At 42.6% G+C, this 21,378-nt stretch overlaps 1 protein-coding gene across 2 annotated transcripts; it reads left to right on the top strand.

Moving 5' to 3' along the window:
• The first annotated feature begins 788 nt into the window (after positions 1–788).
• LOC112454571 (coiled-coil domain-containing protein 170) lies at positions 789–17,785 on the top strand. Of its 2 annotated transcripts, XM_025016046.1 has the most exons (15): positions 789–1,099; positions 8,623–8,718; positions 8,787–8,918; positions 9,118–9,306; positions 9,454–9,723; positions 9,918–10,062; positions 10,131–10,303; positions 10,524–10,724; positions 11,059–11,202; positions 11,321–11,398; positions 12,117–12,280; positions 12,907–13,015; positions 14,273–14,509; positions 16,050–16,219; positions 16,569–17,785. In XM_025016046.1, exons 1-15 carry the CDS (start codon positions 992–994, stop codon positions 16,708–16,710), a joined length of 2,358 nt encoding a protein of 785 aa, XP_024871814.1. In that variant the 5' UTR covers positions 789–991; the 3' UTR covers positions 16,711–17,785. The 2 variants fall into 2 exon arrangements, with proteins under 2 accessions (XP_024871814.1, XP_024871816.1); XM_025016048.1 differs by lacking the exon at positions 11,321–11,398.
• Positions 17,786–21,378: the final 3,593 nt, after the last annotated feature.

Raw genomic sequence — 21,378 nt, 5'->3', positions numbered from 1 at the left:
TGGGGAAAAAAAAAAAAAAATCGCATTCCTTTATCTATCATTAAACGTGCGTCAATCCGACACGTACGTTTCGAAAAAAGCGTCATATTTTCTCACTGAAATATGCGATAAAGAAGCAAAATGAGATTATTTAAGACTTTAGAGAGACCGCAAAACAGACATTTACTTCGTATCATTATCATTTATTCAACTTATCATCGCCAATTATTTGCTGAGTATATCTGCACAGACGTGTCTCACGCGTCGTGTAAACATTGTTAATCATAAGTGAATTGGAATCACTATTATCAGGAACAACATCTATTTTAAAATTATAAACGGATAAGATGATAAACGTCGTGCTATTTTCTCAACTTTTCGTGTGAAAGATCGAGAGCACGTGGGGTAAAGTTCCGAAACAGGGTACGGATGCGATATCCTTCGCGATGAAGAAATCTCGGAAAAGAGACCAGGGACACGTATTACGGAACTTCTCGGAAGTGGATTCCGGAATTGTTTAGTTCTTCCTATAGTTCTATTAAGTATGTTCCGATTGGAATCCATTCCGAAAAGTTCCATAACATAAAGTGCCCCGGCCCGCGATCTGCGCGAAGAGTCCACCCACGTTCTCCGCAAGACAAGAAGTCGCGTCGCGTTCTTTACCGAGGGGGCGAAACCGCGGCTCTCGGCGAAGCGCGCGCAAAGAGCGTGGCACGCGGCCGTTTTCTTCGGATCGATGGGGCGATTTCGATCGGCCGGCCGCCATCGCGACGAAGGGTTGGTGTGCTTTCAACGACACACCGCTTGGCTTGGCGCGGACTGCGGAGGCGCCTCGTCGTCGGTGTCGCCGTTGCACCGTGCACGCCGGTCGGGCTGTTCGCGACCGTACATGCGGGGGATGCCGCTCTCGTGGTGAGGCCGCGGCCGCGTTTCTCTCCGTTTCTCCCCGCTCGCGAAATCTAACGACGTTCCGTTCGCCGGGGACGACGTTCCAGGAGGACGGAAGCGGAGGATGGCGTCCGATGGAGACGCCGAGACGCAGGAGGCGCGGGAAGCGCGGGAGGCGCAGGAGGAGGACCTGAGGATCTTCGAGACGCTCTGCATCTCCTCGCCCCGGAAGGTCAATCGACGGCAACGCACCTCACCGTCCCTTCTCTCACCCCGTGACCCATGTCACGCTTGCACGCAGCACGCATACTCGCGAGAGCACACGCACGCACGCCGCCGCCGTCGCGTCGCACGCGCGCGGAAACGTTGCTCTCCGCGCGCGTGCGACAGTGATGTAGAGAGATTGCGCGTGGAGAACAACATGGCAATGTCCGTTGGGAATTGCGAAATTACGGGGATTTTCATCTTGTCTAACAGACCAGGACGTACCGACGCGAGTACACGTATTCGCGACAATAATGCGCGCGAATACTGTCGCTTCGGGATTCAATTAAACCTCCGAAACACCAAGCAGGAGGAATAAGGGATGCTCACGTTGTTTGCGCCGCCATAACAATCTCTGTAATCGCGTGTAACGCCGCGCCAACGTACATAGACGTATATAATGAGAGCAATCTGAGCAATAATGTATAATTAAGGCTTATACTTAAGGCTTACTCGTATAATTAAGGCTTCGAATTATGAGAGATCGATGCCGCGATATCTCTTTATGAGTATAATAACTCGCGCACGTATTCCGATATGTGTATAACAAGCTGCTATATCTCTTATTGCGAGATACAGTAGAGTAGGTACACACAGAATCTCGCTCGAGCTCGTAGATGAGTTTGTAGATGCGAATGATGCGATATACCGTGAACTGCATCAATGGCTTATCTCTCGTCCCCCCAGCTGCTGCATCGCGTATATACACATGCACATGCATACACGCATTCACATGCTAATCGCACGTGCGGTCACGTGTATGCCCGTATCGCCCTCCACAAAGCCTCTCATTGTATACATGCCAGTACGTATATACACGGCGCGTCCGTCGAAGGGCAACAGATCGATAGTGGAAATGTGCGATATTGATCGCCATGCGAACTGATTATGGTTATCTGATCGCCGACCGATTCGCCACTTTGCTCGATCCACCCGGCCAGCTTTCGGCGAAGCTAGAGTTAAGACAATTGGACAAATTTTTGATTGATCCGTTATATATGTTTGAGGCTAACCACGAAGAAATTTTTATAATTTACTGTTATTTATTTTACAAATTTACTTATTACAGTAACAGTAGTATTCATATACATATGAAATACCGAATCAAATTAATTTGTTATTAATAAACCACATAGGTATTATTAATCTAAAATCTCTTGAAGTTATATATTTAGTCTAAAAACGGCATCTAAAACTTTTATTTAAAGAACTCTAGGCAAAGCCATTCAAAGAGAATTTACGTAGCAGATTTGAGGAGATAAGAATTGAGAAATACAAACGCGTGGTGTCTCGCGACGAAGAGCTTTCTCACTTATCTTAAGGGTTTTTACATCGCGACGTTTCTGCATTCTCGAAAAATGTAGGAAATGAAAGTTTTCCGTCGTCTAACGCGGAATAAAAAGTGCGGGATTTAGATTATGCAAATTTTGCTGGCCAAATGCGTTTCCTTCTTCCTTTTTAACACACTCCGCTTTTAGAATTACTCAAGTGTCTGTCACTTGATTGCAGAAAGTAAAGCGAAGCGTCTCACAAAGGACTGTACGATTACTGAGTTCATTAAACTATATTATAAAATTAAAAATAAAGGAACGCAGTGACGTCCAATATCTTTTTAATCATTTATTTAATTCGTAGCACGAACTCATTGTCGTAACAAGAGACACGAAATTAACGCATCTCTAATATCTCTAATCGGAAGAGAATCGAGACCCCCCGTTCGATCGGGAACGTATCTCGCCCTGAGTCTCGCGCCGCCGTTTAATTAGACAGCTTGCGCGTCGAATTGCACGCGGGGATTCCGTCACGTTCAGTCATTATCGCTCCCTTTCGCTCCCTTTCGACTCGCGCGAATCGCGAGCGAGTATATATATCGACTCGCGCGTGAACAAGGGTCGCGTTGCCATAGCGTTGCACGGGAGAATCGATTTCACCTGTCGCTGCTACCCCAGACGACCGCTCGCGCTGTCGCGTGCTTTCTCGTAGCCGATCTCAAGTCATCGGGCTGAAAGAAGGGCCCGACTTGTCTTATTCCGACGCTCGATTGGAGGGAGGGTCGCACAGGACTCGCCAAATCCAGTTTTATCGATGACCCGACATAATTCGGCTCGAGTTTCTCTCTATTATAGGCCGATCAAACGCTTCTCCCTTTCGAGGATATCTTCGAATGGTTTCGTAGATTTTGGAAATTTATGCTAGCTTGTTCTAGTATTTTTTTTATAATGGCGCCAATGAAAAATTAAATGCGCATCTCATTCCGTTTATCTCCGCTCTCTCTTAATTAAAAAAAAAATCCAAACTCTCTCCGTATATTACACATTTTTAATAACGTTACTTCATTTCGTTATAATTCATTTACACAGAAATGTGAGACTTGGGCGTGCGCGTATATATGATAATTCGGCGAGTTGTTAATAATAAAATAATTTGCTAAATATTTTTAATAATTATATATATATATATATACGGATTACTGTCGGTCTTTTTTGAAGGAATTATTAATATCCCGATCTTTTCCCTCTCCCAATCGTGTACACAACAAATGCAATATGTACCTCTTTTTAAATCGCCTGTAAATGTAGTGATATATAAAAATTACATTTATTCTGTACGGTCGGAGGTAGATACGTATTTATTGATCGTTTATTGGTAACTGGTTATTTCGATGGATTTCTCTTGTACAGTTATGATGAAAGAATGAATCAATGTAACATTCTACATTCTACATATAATGGCCATAATATTCGCTACTATATTAACGTACTGATATTGTAGCTTCAATTAGAATGAAATTCTGGCTACATGTAGATTCGGGTTTACGAGCATCAGTTTCCGTAATAAATCTAGATTCTCTCCTCTTGTTGCCTCTCTCAAATGTCTGACGCAGTGTATGTGCCATAATGTTTAAAACACGGAGTAGCAGACGAGAAAAATGCGAAAATGCATAATTAAATAATATAATTAAATTTTTTTGCGTAATGCAATTTTAAAATTCATAGTTCCACGTTTTCGTTGTAATCCTATTATTATCCGGGAAGTTTTACCTGTTTATGTAGCCCGGAGTTTCCATATGAAACTCCAGCGAAAGGGGGGAGTTCACTTATTCTCGTAAAAAAGAAAACCCGACGCGGATGAACGTTCATCGTCGAAATGCAAAAAACTGGTAAGCGTAATCACGCGCTGCGTTTATGGTGCAAATTTTGCTTGCGTGTACACGGCGTGTAGCAAAATTCGATAGCCGCCCTATACGTATACATTAATGTATCGTCGATATCGCGATATCGCAGTGATCGAACACGTCGATGTGCGCCAAAAACAGATGAAACCCGACTAAAATTTTCTAAAAATGCAACATCGTATTTTAACCGTAAAAAAATTCTTATTTAAATTCGCAAACATATTACGTTGCTATCTCGTTCGTATACTTGAAATAAAATATTATCACCTTCATTAATATGATATCATTTTACTCAGCACTTTCATAAATTTAGCGATAAGTTTAAATAAATTTAAAGATAAAAAATATATCGCATATACTAGCATATACGTACATTATTTTATTTTCACCGATTCTTTCGCTTTTGGACTAGCAAAGGCTACAGTATAATATGTAAACAGATACATGCGAGATGTCAATTTTTAATATATGAGATTTAAACACTATTTTAACGTTGCTGTATTTTTCAACGCGCTCACGTACTCCCTCATTGCGATTTTACTGCGTTGTTATTACGGTCGCGTGGGCGAAGTCACGAGTTCGCGCGTTACCCGCAAAACGACGTCGCGGAAAAACTATTTTCTCTGGTGGCAAATTCACAATTTTTATTTTTTTACACGAGTACGTGCACGGTGTATCACGCGCGTGCGGTGGATTTGCTGTAATCCCGCACGCGCTACGAGGTAAATACCGACGGTAAATAGGTCGCGGTCGCCGCGCGCGGTTGTTTCCCGCGTGAATCCCGGGACCGACGCGCGACGGGATATTTATGGGTGGCGGGATAATGGGTATTCAATATCGCTGGACTTAACCATATCGTGGAAATTCACGGTATTCCGCGGGACGAGGGAACATGCCGCCTCCGCCAAAACCGTCCCGGTCTCTCTAGTCCGCGCGTCGAAACTATTTTCGGGTCATGCGAAGATAATGATAACGATCCCATTCGCGCAGTCGCGCAATCGGTCCCGGTCGTCGACCTGTGTCGCGTAATTGAATCGCGAGATAATTGATGCGGCGCAATGTAGGATCGCGGATCCTGATTTCAATCTGATTCCCAGGAAGATATAAGCGCATTGAATTAAATATTCCTCTCTCCCTCTCTCTCATATACGTCCGAACGCGCGACAGACGTTAATTCATCCCCCGAGCGAATGCATGCGTTTTGGACGAGAGAGATATTCCTTTTGGCATACCGCGCTGATACGCAAGTATGCGCACTGCTGAAAGCTTTTTTTAATCAACGAGTACTCGTCTAAAAATAAAATAGGAGAACACTTCGCCCGTTCCACTTATTCGTATTACATATGTATCTTCGTATCTTTTCATACTTGTACTTCGCGTTGGTCGAAGTAGGCATCCGGGTTCCACAATGTGGAGCCAACGGCGTGATATCATCGAGAAGTATCATTGTGGAAACAGTGACCTGTAAATTCGGGCATGCAGCGTATTCCATTGTGCCAGTATTCGGTTGCACTGGTAACATTCTCGCAGGTTGACGTGGACTTCGCGGGCATAGATTTTCGCGTGCAGATACAAATACCTGAACGGCGAGGCCGCGGCGCGGCCGCGGCCGCCAGGGGCAACGAGGGTCGCGAGGTCGGTCGTCCCCGGGGTGGTGATGGTGCTGGCGGCGACCACGGAACGGATTCGGGTCACGTAATCCGCGCTGTCGTAGGCAGACGAAACTTCAGGCATCGTAACTGTCTGCGCCGCGCGCATCCGATTGCCCTGGAAATTGGCGACGGTGGCAGCTACCTTCGACGCGCGCCCTCGTTCTCGCTCTCTCTCTTCTCCTCGCAACGACCGGAAACGCCATCCGCGATTCGCCGGGGCTACAGCTAGGACTTCGAGTGCGAACTCCGTTGAGTACTGTCTGGATTAAGAGCGGGACGCTTCGGGGAATACGAAGCGCTCTCTCGCGCGATCGTGTAACGGAAATTCTTGCGGAAACCTGCGATATGGATACGGCGAGCAAGAGGTAGAGATGATCATGTTTTCGAGCAAGCCTTGTTACGTCGACGAGATCGATTTTGGCAATGAGAACAATCGACGAGACTGCGCTTTATATAGAAATATTACATCTTTGATTGGGTGAAGCCATTTTCCCATCAAATTTCAAAGTTATTTGAGACGTGCTTTTAATAACAATGCTTATTATAATATAATAATATTATTGTTAAATTAAATATATTATATATTATATATTAAATAATTTATTTTCTAATTTTATTTAATGCACTGCATATAGAATGTAAGATTCGGATTGCGTAAGCTGCTTCGTACACGCAATTCAATCAGCTTTGAGCACTAGATGCACCGATAATAGAGTGAATGCGTAATTAGTAGATTCTGTATACCTACATGAAAATGCTTCCATTTACAAAACTTCGCGCCGTGTTTATTCCATGATGATCCTGTTTCCGACTTTCGTTTGCGTTTGGGAATGAGATGGTTATCACGAAGTTACATTACAGCGCGTTCCCGTTTTCAAACTCGCAGATAAGATCGAGAGAAACAGGTGGAAAAAAAGCGAGCAAAGAGCCTTTTTTCGCACGTTAAGCCCTAAATCCGCTTATGATCGTAATTAATGGCGAAACGAATTCTCCTCGTTTGGTCGCGTACTTGGATTTAATTTCACATCGCGAGAGCGATTCAATGGAAATATATATTTAATTCCGCGTGGATCCCGCGACGAGTCGGATTTGTTGAAAAGTAATTAAATGCGTCGAGCGTAAATCAGCATCAAAACGAGATAAAAGCGAATGATCGGTTACTGCCGCGAAATATTTAATTAGAGCGGCGATAATTGGCACCGAAATCGCCGCCGACAAAAATATTTTATCGCATCGTTGGGCTCTTAATAATAGTAATTTGATTCATCCGTCTCATTTTGAATGACATGCGATGTCGTATCTCTTCAACTTGGCTTAATGACGATTTAATCACCGTTCTGCGCCGAATCGGATTTTATTACACCAGTTGGCAAATTTATGTTAATCAACCGTGTATAAAATGATACGAAATCATCTAAAAATCTAAATTTATTTCCTTGGAGAATTGCGCGAGAAAGTATTTTTACACCATCACTTGACGCCACGTAATACGATCAATTTCAATTTTCAATATCAATCGGATTGCCGCAGAGGCAATCTTGCAACTTATTGCAATCTTCCTGCAATATTATATACCATCTTGGAAAATTTCGTTATTGCGCTTGAAAAAAAATATGAATAAATAAGATTAGTTCTAAGCTGTACGTTAGAATGATTGCTTAGAAGTTTCATAGAAGATTGAAGTATAACCTTTTAGGGCACCGTGGATAGATCGGTTTTTATACAAAAAAATCAAATTAGAATTGCTTTCAATCAAAGCTATCACTCGAGATTCTATCAATCGAGAAATTTATTCTTCCATCATTATCATACACACATCTCGAAGTAATCAGCATGAAAGTTTTTCTAATTCGATCGCGAGTATTTTAAAATAGATGATTCGAAATATCGTTCTAAAAATAGCCACCAACATGCTAACTTATCCGCATTGTGGCCGACATTCTACGATCCGGCAATTCTGTAGGCTGGCAGACGTACGTAATGGCCGAGGAGCATATCGAGCCCTGTCTTGTAAAATTTCCGTCGTACACGCGTGGAAGTTCAAATGGGTGCCATTACGAGCCGCCCGCGCCGGTAGAGACGTCAGTATCTGCGGTACTCGCGAGTCCTGCATTCTGCCGAGAGAAAGGTCAGAACTTCAGAAGCCGCAACGCGGCGGAGGCCGCCGCTAATCTATTCCCGGCTTAAACGAGCGCTTCGACATTAAAGCCCTGCGCCTCGCGTAGGAAGCTTCGAGCGAATAAAATGACTTTCTTTACGACGGGATCGCCTCGCCTGTAGCGAAATTCAACGAGGATACCCGCCGTATACGTCGCACGGCATACGAAGAGAACGATTATTTACAACAATTGTCATTCTAATTTGTACAAAGTGCAACTATACCGAGAGATTCATAAAAGCAATGATATGACAATAAATATCATAAATAAGCAAACACGTGACTTGCATTTTTGCGAGATTATTTGATTAATGTAGATTTAAATGCAAAAATAAATATATAATTTAATATAAAAAAATAATGCCTTTAATTTTCGGATAATTAAAATTGACATTTGATTTCTTTCTATAAAAATCATCCATTGATTCGTTATGCTGAGAAGTATGATAATATAAAATATCCATTTTATCGGTATCTTTGAACAACCGGCGAACGTCTGATTTCAGGTGGACCCAGACGACGCTATGACTCACGATCTAACGACCACCTTGAGAAGCGAGCTGGCGGCTCTCGAGTACAAACGGGACCGGCTTATGTCTGAGGTAAACCGATTATCGTTTCTCTGCCTCGATAATCGGTCGCGTTAGTAATCAAATTGGTCTCCGTTCAGCTGCAGGAAATGAAAAGCGCCGTGAGATCGCGGGACCAGAGGGTCGTGGAGCTACAGGTAGAGGCGGATCAGCTTCGCGAGCAAGCGGCCAGGCAGAATTCCGTCGTCTCCAGTCTCAAGAAGCGCATTCAGGTTAATTTGCTTCCCTAACAAGCGGACGATTAAAGGGCGCCCTCCGTTAATGAGCGCCGAGATAATTCGCTTCTCCCATATCTCGCTTAAAGGCTGTCTCTCCGTTGAAAAGATCAACGCGAGACTCGCGGAATTCGTAGTCGACGTCGACGGACGGCGAACAATATACATCTTGTAGAATCCAATAACGATTTCACAGGAGCTGGAAGAGAGGGAGAGAAATCTCTACGCGTCCCAGGGCAGGAATGAGATCACGATACAGGGCCTGCAGCGTGACGTAAAGTATCACGAGGAAAAGGTCAGGGAATACGACAAGAAAATTCGACAATTGGAGCACAATATATCCGAGGAGATTCAATTGAAGGAACGGGCACGTCTGAATTTGCAGGTGCTGTATGTTTCAACATACGCCCGATCGCGCTTCTCGACACGCTGTCGACACTTCCATTTATTTCTCGTGCAGAGAAATCATATCAAATTTTTCTATTCCCTCCGTATTCAAACCGCTTTTTCAATATCTTATATTTTTCGATAGGATTTTGTGCGAAGGTTGGCACATGCATTGAACGTCGAGTATTGCGAGACGGCGCATCACAGTTCGGAGATGGTGATTCACAAAGCCGAAGAACTCGTGCAAGAAGTGAACCGTTTGCGAACGAAGAGCACAAACGTCGAGACGCAATTGACGGGCGTCGAGGTGGATTTCAGAACCTGCAGGGATGCTCTTGATCGCCTCTCTACGGAAAAAGAGCAGTTACAGAGACAAGTGTCCGTTCAGCTAGTCGACATCGATCGTTTGCGTCAGGTACGATGATTGAAATTTTGTTCACGAGTAAATTTGAAGGGACGTTTTGTTCGTAAATTTAATTACATAAATCGCCACTGCCAGAAATCGCGGATGCGGCTATTATCTTAATTATTTTAATTATTTCGAGCAGTCAAAAACCATGAAATTATCAAATACTGTATTTAATCATTAATTGCTTACCATTATCTCAGGAGAAGGAATGTCTGGAGATGCAATATAGGGTCGCCGAGAAGGACATGAACGACTTGAGAGACAAGCTCGTCAACGCGAATAGGAGCTTAACCAGCGCGACAGGGAACATATCGAATCAGGAGGCGCTGATCTGCCAATTACGAGGTAAGTAAATCACCGTGACCTGATCGATTCGATCTCATGCCTTCTGGTAACCGGTATCGCTCTTGCAGAGGATCTAAAAGCCCGCGAGGAGAAGACGCAACGCGTACAAAATGAATTCCGCCACCTCCTGGAGTCGGTTGCGATCCTCGTCAGTACACCAAGCCGATTTGTCGAGTCCCACGAGAACGCGATCAAGGATCGCATTCGAGAAATTCTGGCAGACAACAAGGACCAATCGCTGGTAAAAACCACAGGCGTGCCAATTTAGTATTTTTGCTCGCAAAAACTCGAATTTTTTAAAATAAATAAGTTATTTAAATAACTTTCTTTACTTCACGGAAGATATAAATTTTCTATTTGTATATCGGATTTACATTGGAATTTTCAGTTTTGATGTACTTTAATCTACACGATATCGTGAAATTTATAATGACTACGAACGCGTTCCTGTCTCTTTCCAGAAAATACAAAGTCTTCGGGAAAAGGTGAACACAGCGACAGAGTCAACGAATCGGCAGAGCGAATTGGTCGAATCCACGATGATGAAGGTACGCAGTCTAGAGGAGGAACGCGCCGCTCTGGAAGCTAAAATACACAAGCTCGAATCCGAACTTACGAGCAGCGATCTCTCCAGAGAGTCTTTACGCAGAGACAAGCAGACGGTAATTTCAAACGTTTCTATCTCTTGGAAATGTTAAAGCAACCTTGACACGTAGCACCGAGAACGAGGAGTTAAAGACGTTATACAATTAACTGTCTCACATTTCTTCAAATTAAATGAAATATTGAATTTCTATTTTAAGGAAACAATTCTTGAAAAATTGAAACAGTATTTCAAATATCTAATTTAAGTTTCGAAGACCCTAGCGTTACAAATTTCTAATTTCTAAAAGATATTTATTTCAGTTTACTCTAATCTAATGACGACGTGTATCGTTTATTTGTTGCCCATGTTTAGCACCGATTTTAAAGCTGACGTTATTAAATCTTTATCAGTTCATGACCTTCCTGGACCGATTGGGCAAGGCGATGCAAATGGACGAAATCTCTCAAGAGATCGGGCTCGATCTACAAACCGAGTCGCTGTTGGTGCGGGCTGAGCAGCTGGCCAGATTGGAGACCGACAAGCTGGTCGACAAGGTGAAGGGCACAATCGATGTTATGTACTTTCGATTCCGCTGTCACGTTGCTAACGTCTTCTCCTTTGTTCTGTGTTTCTTTGTCGTGCAAATCGTGTGTGCTTTACCGCACGTCGCAGTATTTGTGCTCCAGCTACACGACCCTACCGAGGATTCGGCGCGAGCGATCGTTCCACGAGCTTCTCTGTCTCAAAGAAGTAAGCCCCCGCCGCCGGCGCGAGCAAAGCGCCTTAGAGAGAAACTTCACAGAATTCTCAAGCATCCTCTTCGTAGACATTCATTTCGTTCCTCCGTCGTGAAGTATCCTTAACGTAGAGAACGAGGCGCTTTTCATTCCTCCATTCCGCCCCGTAGGTTTTCCGATATACTTTGCGGCTGAGAGAGAGGACGTTGGCCGAGCTTGCGACGTAATTGTTGCGCTTTAAATTGACAGTTTATCGGAAATACCGCGTAATGAAGTTCCATTTAATATAGCATCTACGATGCTGTTCGTGGCGCGTCGATATTGCGGTCGCTCTTTCCAACATAAAACTCGTCCGCGGCGTACTAACTTTTAATTAAATAATCTCCGATAACATGTCAGCAAAAACAGACTTTTCCTTTAATAGGACGTTCCCTCATTTTTTGTAAAAAATAAATTTCATTTTTTTCTTACACATTACGTATTTAATGACACGTAATGACAATAGAAAAGTGTCGCAAATACGCACAAAGAAGTCACCATTATTTTATTTCACTCGTCATCCTTCAAGACTCATGCCACCAACCAAACTCAAATCAATAATTGCACGAGAAATTAGTAAAGTTTGATATTTTTGCGTTCGGCAATAATGCGTATTTGCACATTTATGTCACACTTGGGAACCATCTTCGCCAAGAAGGACTCGACAAATGTGGTTTTCTTTTGTTTCGCAGACTTCCGTGGTTTATCAGTTGCAACGTCGCGTCCGAACCCTGCGGGAGCAATTGCAGCGCAGAGACCTGCATCTGGACCTTCTACGTAGGAAGCTATCTCTACAGGAGGACAGTGTGCGGATGAAGTCGCTGTTGCAGAGCGAGCGCGACGAGGCGAACATACGGTTTGTTTTAAAGTAGCCTGATGGGGCCAATTGCAACAAAATTATGAATAAACTTTCAACTTGCTCTTTTGGTAATATACATCGAATAATTTATAAAAACTATTATTTACACAGAATGTAATTGCGCTTTATCTTTCTTTCTTTGTCTCATATATCGCGCGGAAATGGACAATTATTACGGGGAATTTAGTACCCATAAATAATGTTTACAAAGACTATCTATCTTGAACAACAATTAAGAGGCTATCATCTCTGTTGTGATAATTAATTTTTGTTACAATCGACTCTAACCTTTACTATCTGTTGAGCACGTAACGTTAACGGGGAAACAATGCTTATCGAGTAGCTGTTCGATGAGAGATATATAGAGTCACGGCGGTTTATTGGAAAATTTAGTTGACCGAGAGTGCGGAGCTTTATACATGCGAGATGCGGTATGATTTTTTCATACCGGTTTGTAATTTCTGACAGTGGTCCGCGGTTTATTTCAAATGCGTCGAATGTATCTCTCTATATTCGTTGCTGTACGCTAGGCAGTTATTAGCCACCGCTTCCGTTAATGCCCGCTGAGGCCAGAATTAGAAAAAATTAGAAAAGATATATGATCTTTCCTTCCTTTCTTTCAGCGCGAAGAAGCTGGCGAAACAGGTCGAGCGACTTCAAGTCCAATTGTCGGACGAAAAGTCGCGGAATCGGGAACTGAGCGCACAATTGACGGAAGCCGCGGATTACAAAGTATGTAATTTCAAGAATCCGTATTTACTTTCTCACAATCGGGTAAATCCGAATGCTTCGAGGAATATGCATGAAACGTGGCAGTTTGTGCAGTATACGTACGATGATTTCGTTGCAGCTATAGTTAACGACAATTGCGATGTTGGCTATTTGTTATTCCATGAGATGCTTTCAGTAAACAAACGAGTATATAATTTTTTAAATAATTTAACTATTCCGAGCTTAAATGTTCTACATTAGTCGCAAGCAATCCATATTGTCGCAAGTCGCAAGAGGCTTGCAATTTGTGCTTTTACACTGCAGTCGTAAGTCACAGCCAATCAAAGAAGAGATTTGTTGTAAAAATGTCATTATCAATATATGTTCTAAAAGCAAGTAGAACTGCTAGTAGTACAAGTAAGTAGTATTGCATTCTTCGCAAGCAGTACTACTTCCAGTCGTATAACGTAGTCGCAAATAGCAATCACAAGGTTTGACCAAATCCAGCGTCTCTGTGCTGCGTTCTTTTCACTCTGGGTAACTAAAATCTATAGTTTATGTCACATACACTATAGCATTCTAGTTAACTAGAGTGAATTTTGGAACGTAGTCCTGCGTGCGTCTGTGATTTGTGACAGGCAATATGAGCATCGAGCTGAGTCGAGCTCCGTTGTTTATTTAGCTTCCTCGTTCGTTTCGTGTTTGCTGAACTGGCTGCACTAATTCAGAGTTCATCTTTTTTACTCCACAGTTCAACAATAGAAAACAGACTTATAGTAACGCGCAAAGATATTGCTAAGTTAGGTTAGAACATTTTATTTTAATAATGAGTAGTTTAAAATGGAATAAAGATAAATCTCTGGACGCGAACGTTCATGAAGATGATGGCAGAGACGCAAATTCTGGAATAGATCAACTCTTGCAATTGCTATATGGACCTGAAGTGATAGGTACTGCTTGCTTTCATATGCGATTGGCTGTGCTTGCGACTAACGTAGGCTGCGTTCCGATATTCACTGCCAGTAATGAAAATCTATAGTGTTACGTAAACTATAGTTTTCAGTACTGGCAGTGATTATCGAAACGCAGCCGGAGAACGACCCTTTTATAGAAAACTTCGTTAAATTGATTTTACGCTCGTGAACGTCACGACGCGGCGTTACACCGGGAAAACAAAATTCCCGAACAAATTCTCTTCATAAACCGCGCGAGAAAGCCTTTATAATCTACAACTATCAAACATTTATAACCCACTTTTACGACATTTTCCGCGAGCAGATAGCCGCGCTGGAACGCAGCCGGAAGATAGAGGAGCTTCAGAAGCGTCTCGTCGAGAGCGAGATGTTGAGGACGCGTTACAACAGAAAGTTAACGATGGCGAAGGAGCAGATAAGGACGACCGTGGAGACGGCCGATCAGGAGAGATCGATAAACGACCATTCCCTGCAGCTCCTCCGCGACGAGCTGGCTCAGGTCAAGCAAAATCTCTCCGAGGTCACGAGGAGGGAATCCCAAGTAAGATATGCATTATTACTTTTTGTACGTGTCAGATATCGCACGCGCTATTTCATCTCTCGTGTTTACGACTATATCTATCTATTCGCGTTCATGTTGCACACACACATTAATGGAATAAAAAATATATAAAATATTAAATAAATATATAAATAAATATATAAAATAAAATAAACTTGTTAGTCGAAACGGATGCTGAATAAATAAATTGTACCATTAATATCAAGGAATCGCGTAGCGCGACGTTTCCTTTGTCCGCCGAAAAAAAACGCAAGAGGCAAGACCCGTGTCTCAATGCCGGATTGTGTATTCGGCACGCGTATTGGTACTCACGTAATTCTGATTTATGATCGTTCGTGTGCACGAACGCGGATTTGCGAGCGATTAAATTACGCAAAAGAAGTCGCTGTCGAAACGGCCACGGAGCCTCGTTGCATTGCAGACAAACTGTTTCAATGCATTACATATGTATTTCTCGAATCCCCATTTTCTAAAATCTACGTAAATCTTCTCTAAATTATACATATTTCCCGAGAGTGATAGAGAAAAGGGTAGTTGTTTCAATTCTCCGTTAAAAAAAAGAGAGAAAAACGCTAAAGAAAGCTAATTATATGATATAAATCCACGTTATACCCTCCAAAAGTCTCGCCGTAATCCACAGATTCTCTGTCGCGAATTCAAAACCCTTTGATCTCTTATTAAAGTGGCAAGCGTCCTTGCAGAGCTTATTCCTAATACTCCGCGGAGGTAGAGGCCGAAAGGGACTCGTTAATTCATTGTGGCAATCCCACAGTGCCTCGGCGGCGGCCATTCGCGTAATTGTGATCTCTCTCTCTCTTGTCGGGCGCGTAATGCTCGTTCAGAACGATTTGGAGTTGACTCCGCGTCATAGTAATTCGAGACACGTTCGCGTCCGTCGCCAGGCTGTAAAGCGGATAGTTCCTTCGACTTAAACCCGCGTTGCAGTATACTCCGTGAAAGGACTGTAAATCTTGCACGCGATTCCGCGAGACTTTATCCCGACGCTAACGTAACTTTGCTTTCCGAAGCGTCGCGGAACTTTGATTTAGTTCAAACAAGCGAACATTAATTATAATAAATTATACGTAATGGCGCTTGAGTCTTAATACCCTCGCTGCACATCTGTCAATCTGTTATAAAATAGCATTTAGAACTTCAGGAAAATATAAACAGAGATAGAGAAATAGAAAGAGAAAAACTGTTATGTAAATGAAAACAATTTATCAGCACTCGAATACGAAATTGCAACTTTAATGCGACTTACTTTAATATTATTAAATCTGCAAAAATAATTGGATTTTATACATAACGTAAAATAATATTTCGCACTAACAAGTGTTATTTTTATACAACAAAAAGTGTTCTATAAAAATAAAGGTGCCTATATCTTGCCTACTTATTGTTAGAAACAATTGTTTAAATTTACGATAGAAAAGTTAATGCTCGAGCGAGTCGCGCGACTGTTCCGAGTGAGCTACGAGCATGATTCAATTCGCAAATCGCTCATTTCCTGTTTCAGCTCTCAAGCTTCCGTGTCTCCGTGGCGAAGTTATTGCAGGAATCTATGTGCACCCCCGATTACGAAATCATCGCGCGGCTACAAAAAATGGTCGCGGCTCATCGAGATTTTACGATGCTCTCCCGTAGATACGATGAGCCTTTGGAGACGAGTCCCTCGAGATGCACCAGGTAATAGTCACGAGGAGCAAGTGGGCCATCGTATTATCCATAATTTAAATTTTCTCTAAAATCTACTGATGCGTCAGTAATTGAATATTATCACATTACTCCATCTTACGTTTCCAAGAAGCATTTGTAGAATTATTGCATGATTGATTGTAGAAAATCTATGATAGTTGGAAATCTCTTAAAACAAAATTCTGCAGATATTATCGTTACAAATAAAATTATTGACGGAAATTTACGCCTGTACGATGATCATATATTATGTTTTTATGTTTATGTTATTTTTTTGTGTCCTTCTATACAATCACATGGACTTAACTATTTGCATTATTCTTGTACCTTCCCGTTACAGCATTCATCCGGTCCATCCGCCGAGATCGCCCGGTTCACGTTGTACCCGTTACGAGGACAGCGGTTTCGCGGACCCGCCCGATCTCCATGACATCGACGACGATTACAACAAGAGGCCAGTGAGGAGCAGCCTTCTTCCGTGACACCGGCCAAAGTTCAAGTTTTAAGCATCCCCGGGGAACGTTTGTACGGTGTCTCCGCGTTCAATCCACCTCGAGGTCCCTAAATGGGGGCCTCGAATCTCCGATCTCACGTAGCTGATGTCGCGAGTGGGAAAACACTGCTCCTCGCACGTGTGTCGTAAAGCGTTACGTTTATTTCGCGTAAACGAGCGACTTTTACGAGATGAAGAGGACCATTTGCTTATATCGACCATCGTCGGTTTACGAATTGGAGAGCAGGCACGTCATGAGATCGCTCGCATGTTCGATCGAGCGTTCTCGATGGCTCGCCACGGCACCGATTTCGATGGGATAAGCATTAAGAAATATCGAACCATCGATCCGTGCTATTACGAGGGAATGGAAGAGGAAATCGACCCGACGCGTTCGCATGAAATCGCAATTTCGCGCTAATTATTAACCGGCAAGCGTGAGAAATTCCTAACGGGTCGTGTGGAAGTGCGATATTGAACGTATAGAGCATTGGCTGTCATGGAGGAAAATCGTCGAAAGTGTTCAGTGAAAAGTACGCGAACCTGATTGTTCGCGTAGCTATAGTTTAAGGTGATTTATTTACGCGCCGGCCGCATGGCGCAGACTTTGATTTATACACGCGAATAAAATAGCTATTATATACATATAGTTATACATATATACTTATATCACTTCCGAAAGAATCGCCTGGATGTGCCACTTGAACCAAGCAAGAGAGTCATTAATATGTATTAAGAATGGAACCGTATCGAATAAGACAAGTCAAGCATGCAAAGCGTGTATAAATGAAATAATGAAGAATCAAATGTAAATGAAGTCAAGAATTTCAGTTTATAAAGAAGCCAGTTTGCGAAAAATTGTGGAAATAATGTTTGGAATGCGAATTAAAGACTGATTAATAGAATCTTTTTTTGTGAAAAGATTACAGTGTCATTTTTCTTTCTTCATCTTACAGAATAGAACCGCATCTTGAATAATCTTACATCATCACGTGCACATATATCAAAAATTTGTACGTGTCAATTTTAACAAAAATACACACACAAGTGTTCATAAAATATTTTATAGAAGTTAAGTGTGTCGTAATTTTTACTTATATTACCTACATTTCAATCTTTCCAACAAAGAGAGAAGAAAAGAATTTCTAAAAATCTAAATTAATTTAATTTATGCATGCAATATGATCTTTTTGTTAACTCATATATAATTTATTAAATAAATGTTATTTAAAGTAACTTTCTCTAACCAACTTATATCATTTTATTATCTTAAAATTATAAATATTTCTGATATAAAAATCATTAAACTAATCTCAAGTTAAACTTAAATTCTCATATGAGGTAATAGAGTTGAGATAGCCGCGCCTATTCATTCTAATAGTTCTTTGACCTCGATACCGCCGATCATTTAGCGCTCTTTTCTAATCAATTCGAAACAACGCGAGGGATGTACAAACGGCGCTCGCACGAATCGTGCGAAACATTTCACGGATCGACAAGCGGAGTTCCCCAGGCGTTCCCTATTTAAATACCACAAAAAACAACGTTAGGGCCACTTCACAGTTACGATTGCATAGCGCGGCCTCCAATATCAATGATCTCCGCGTTGATCAACGAGCGCAATCCCGGTCCGACTTGTCGGTACGGTTAAGTATTCGTATTCCATATCGCGCTATTAATTGGCCTCATAATAATTACAGCGCCGAATTGATGAACGAGGGGTTTCCTGTTTGCGGCATCCGCAGAGAGGGTTCTAACGCGTTACTCGTTATACACTCGCCATTATTGAAAGCCCCACTTCCGGCGACACGGTTCCAATTTCCCTGCCCACCACGCTCATCAATGAACACCCGAAAGTGACAGGTAACGGCAGGTAACGGTATATCTTCGGTAACATCGATCGGCGGTCCCCTACATTGATTGTTGCGCGAGTCTACGATATCGCAATTATCCGACCGTCGACCGGCGAACCCTACAACTCTGTAATTAGCTGGGAACAAGGTTGCAATAAAATCGCAATTGTGACCTAAATAACTCGCCTGAGACCTTCCGAAGAGATTCCCAGTCTCTTAATTCACAGAAAGACTTCGGAGAATTTTATAAGGATTTCACTATTTTGCGACATCTACGTAAAAAGGTTCGTTTACTCTTACGATGCGTTATGATAATAATGATATTTATGTGAGTTCTTCTCTGCTTGGCTACAATCTGTCTTTCTTATTCTTCATTGATTCTCTTCGGAATATCTCTTTAGGTCATCTTTTGCGCGAAAGAAAGTAACATGTAATTTTCAGACAGCTTTTATGAGCGAACGTACGTTGACAGCGGTCACCTCTTACATCACGACCGCGGAACACGTGTACATGCGACGATATCTTCGCAAAGTGCAATAATCTTGCTGCAACACGTCGTTAGGAGCAATCGAAGTGCGTGGTAAATGAACAGCAGGAGAAAAGGGATATTGGGTCATTCACGAATCCTTTCAGGGCTCTCTAACGAGAATCCTCTTTAGAAAATGTTTTTACTTCGCGAAATTCCTCCCAAGAGATCGATTTACCTTTCAAGATATATGATCAACATTTTACAATCAACAAATTATTTACAGAATATTAATAATAGATACAATAATTTTTGACTTTATTGATATTCTTTCTCTTCTACTTATTTTTTCTACGGGTTTCTCTCGCATTTCTGAATTATCCCGTGATTCGTGGGGGCTTCTTCAAAGAAAAATTTCTCGCTTATGAGAAAACTCTCGCGTAATACACACGAACACAGTTAACACGTACGTCTTCGCCCGTGAATGATCCCGGGCACGGGGTACGCGATGGTAGAGGCAGTCAGCTCACGCAGTCTGGGTCAATGTGGGGTTTAGAGTCACGTGTCGGTAGTAGCGTCGAAAGAACCGCAAGTAATGATTCTTCCTTTCACGCAAAGTGGGTCTCGCAGGAAGTCGCTTTAAATAATACTCATCGTTACTGGCACATGAACAATCAAGCCATATCACCGTGCAAAAAAAGCACGTTGATGCGGCGACTGCAACTGCAGTCGCGCTCTAACGTATCAAGGTTACAATGGAAACCGTCGCGCGAAAAGAGAAACCGTTCTGTACGATATTCGCGAAGCGGCAAAAAAATTCACGTGGCTTCCGAACAATACCGTCGATTTCTTCAATTTGTTGCCAAATCCGTGGCGCAGTTCAGCCTTCGCGTTCTTCCGAGATCGCGCAAACTGGTGCATTCATGTTTTGACGATCGACACGCGTTGCATTGCTCAGCATGTGTCAAGGCGCAACACGATAATTTACGCATGTGAATTCCGCGATTTTTGCCGATCGAACGACGAACAAAGAGTGCGTAATCGCGGAACGAGATAATTCTTGCAATTCGGCAAAGAGACAAAAGTACGTCGGACACATCCCGTACTTTCGCGTATTATCGTTGACCTCGCGCTCTAACCGGCTTAATTGTTCTTGCGCAATCGACATTCCGTAATGACGATATAATTCCACGATTACGCACGACGAGGACTCGTTACGGAATTTACGAGCGGGTTGATTTATTACGTGAGCCGACTTGGAGCGCGAATTCGAGTTGTTCCGCCACTCGTCTCTCGCCGTGATTTTTACCGACGAATTTCGCTCCGTATTCCGTCGTCGGGATTAATCGCTCGTCGTTTGCCACGGCGCGGCGGCCGATCGTACTTTTTAATTGGTCAATCGGGTCAGATAGAATCACAGGTCTGTCATCACGTCCTTTTGTGATAAGCGACTATTCGAACTTCCACTCGAACAAGCGTTTCTCTCCGAGTCGGACGGATATTGAGAGACAAGTCACAACGAATCTCGTATTAAAGTCCTTGCTGCTAGATAATGATACACTCGAATAGGGTAATTTAAAAGTAATAAAAGATATTTGATGATGCGCATATACATATGTAGAATGAGATTAACAAATACACATCTTGTGTGTTTGTTATAATCCTTTGAATGCAGAACCGCAAACTTGTATATGCTCGAGCTACGAGGCTCGAATTAGTTATGACTCACCAGTATTATCACCGATAATATGCGCTCGGTCTGCATGATAGTACATGCTATTATGTGCTATCAAAACACGATTGTACTCGTCACAAGTCGTATTTACACGCTTATAGACGTTGGAAGGATTTTTTGAAGAGCCTTTGAATACGTTAGACAATTTAATATCATAGCAATCGCGTTAGGAGCGTATCAGACTCCGATGACTCTTAAATTCAAAGTATATAATTTAAGAAGTTCAAGAAGTCGTGGCGAATTGCGATTACAGGTACTTTTCTAATGGGGAATAGCTATCACAATGACGTCGCCGATTTTAACGCGCCTCTGCCTACACGCATTTACGTGCCGTGCACTTTCTCGCGAGCTCTCGCATGCTGCATGCGTCCGTGAACCTTCCCAGTAACATCTCGTAAACCCAATTGCGTCTCGCGCGGCTTTATTGACCCATTAGCTATTTACGACTCGTTTTCTAAACATTCCTAGGAGCGGACGTTTAACGCAATCAGCTGACGCATCTCTCAAATCGAAAACCGTTTTCTCCACGCGCGTGTACAGCCGAGGGAGAGAGAGAGGGGAGAGAGAGAGAGAGAGAGAGAGAGAGAGAGAGAGAGAGAGAGA

This window comes from Temnothorax curvispinosus, unplaced genomic scaffold (genome assembly GCF_003070985.1).
Source record: "Temnothorax curvispinosus isolate PA1 unplaced genomic scaffold, ASM307098v1 QBEX01005133.1, whole genome shotgun sequence".
NCBI lineage: Eukaryota > Metazoa > Arthropoda > Insecta > Hymenoptera > Formicidae > Temnothorax > Temnothorax curvispinosus.
This window is presented reverse-complemented; position numbering and strand designations above follow the sequence as displayed.

Bases quoted from the DNA above. Each gene is read 5' to 3' on its own strand.
- LOC112454571 (XM_025016046.1), top strand. From the start codon at position 992: ATGGCGTCCGATGGAGACGCCGAGACGCAGGAGGCGCGGGAAGCGCGG. The intron at 8,919-9,117 runs GTTAATTTGCTT...ACGATTTCACAG, and splicing joins GTCTCAAGAAGCGCATTCAG to GAGCTGGAAGAGAGGGAGAG. The intron at 16,220-16,568 runs GTAATAGTCACG...TTCCCGTTACAG, and splicing joins AGTCCCTCGAGATGCACCAG to CATTCATCCGGTCCATCCGC.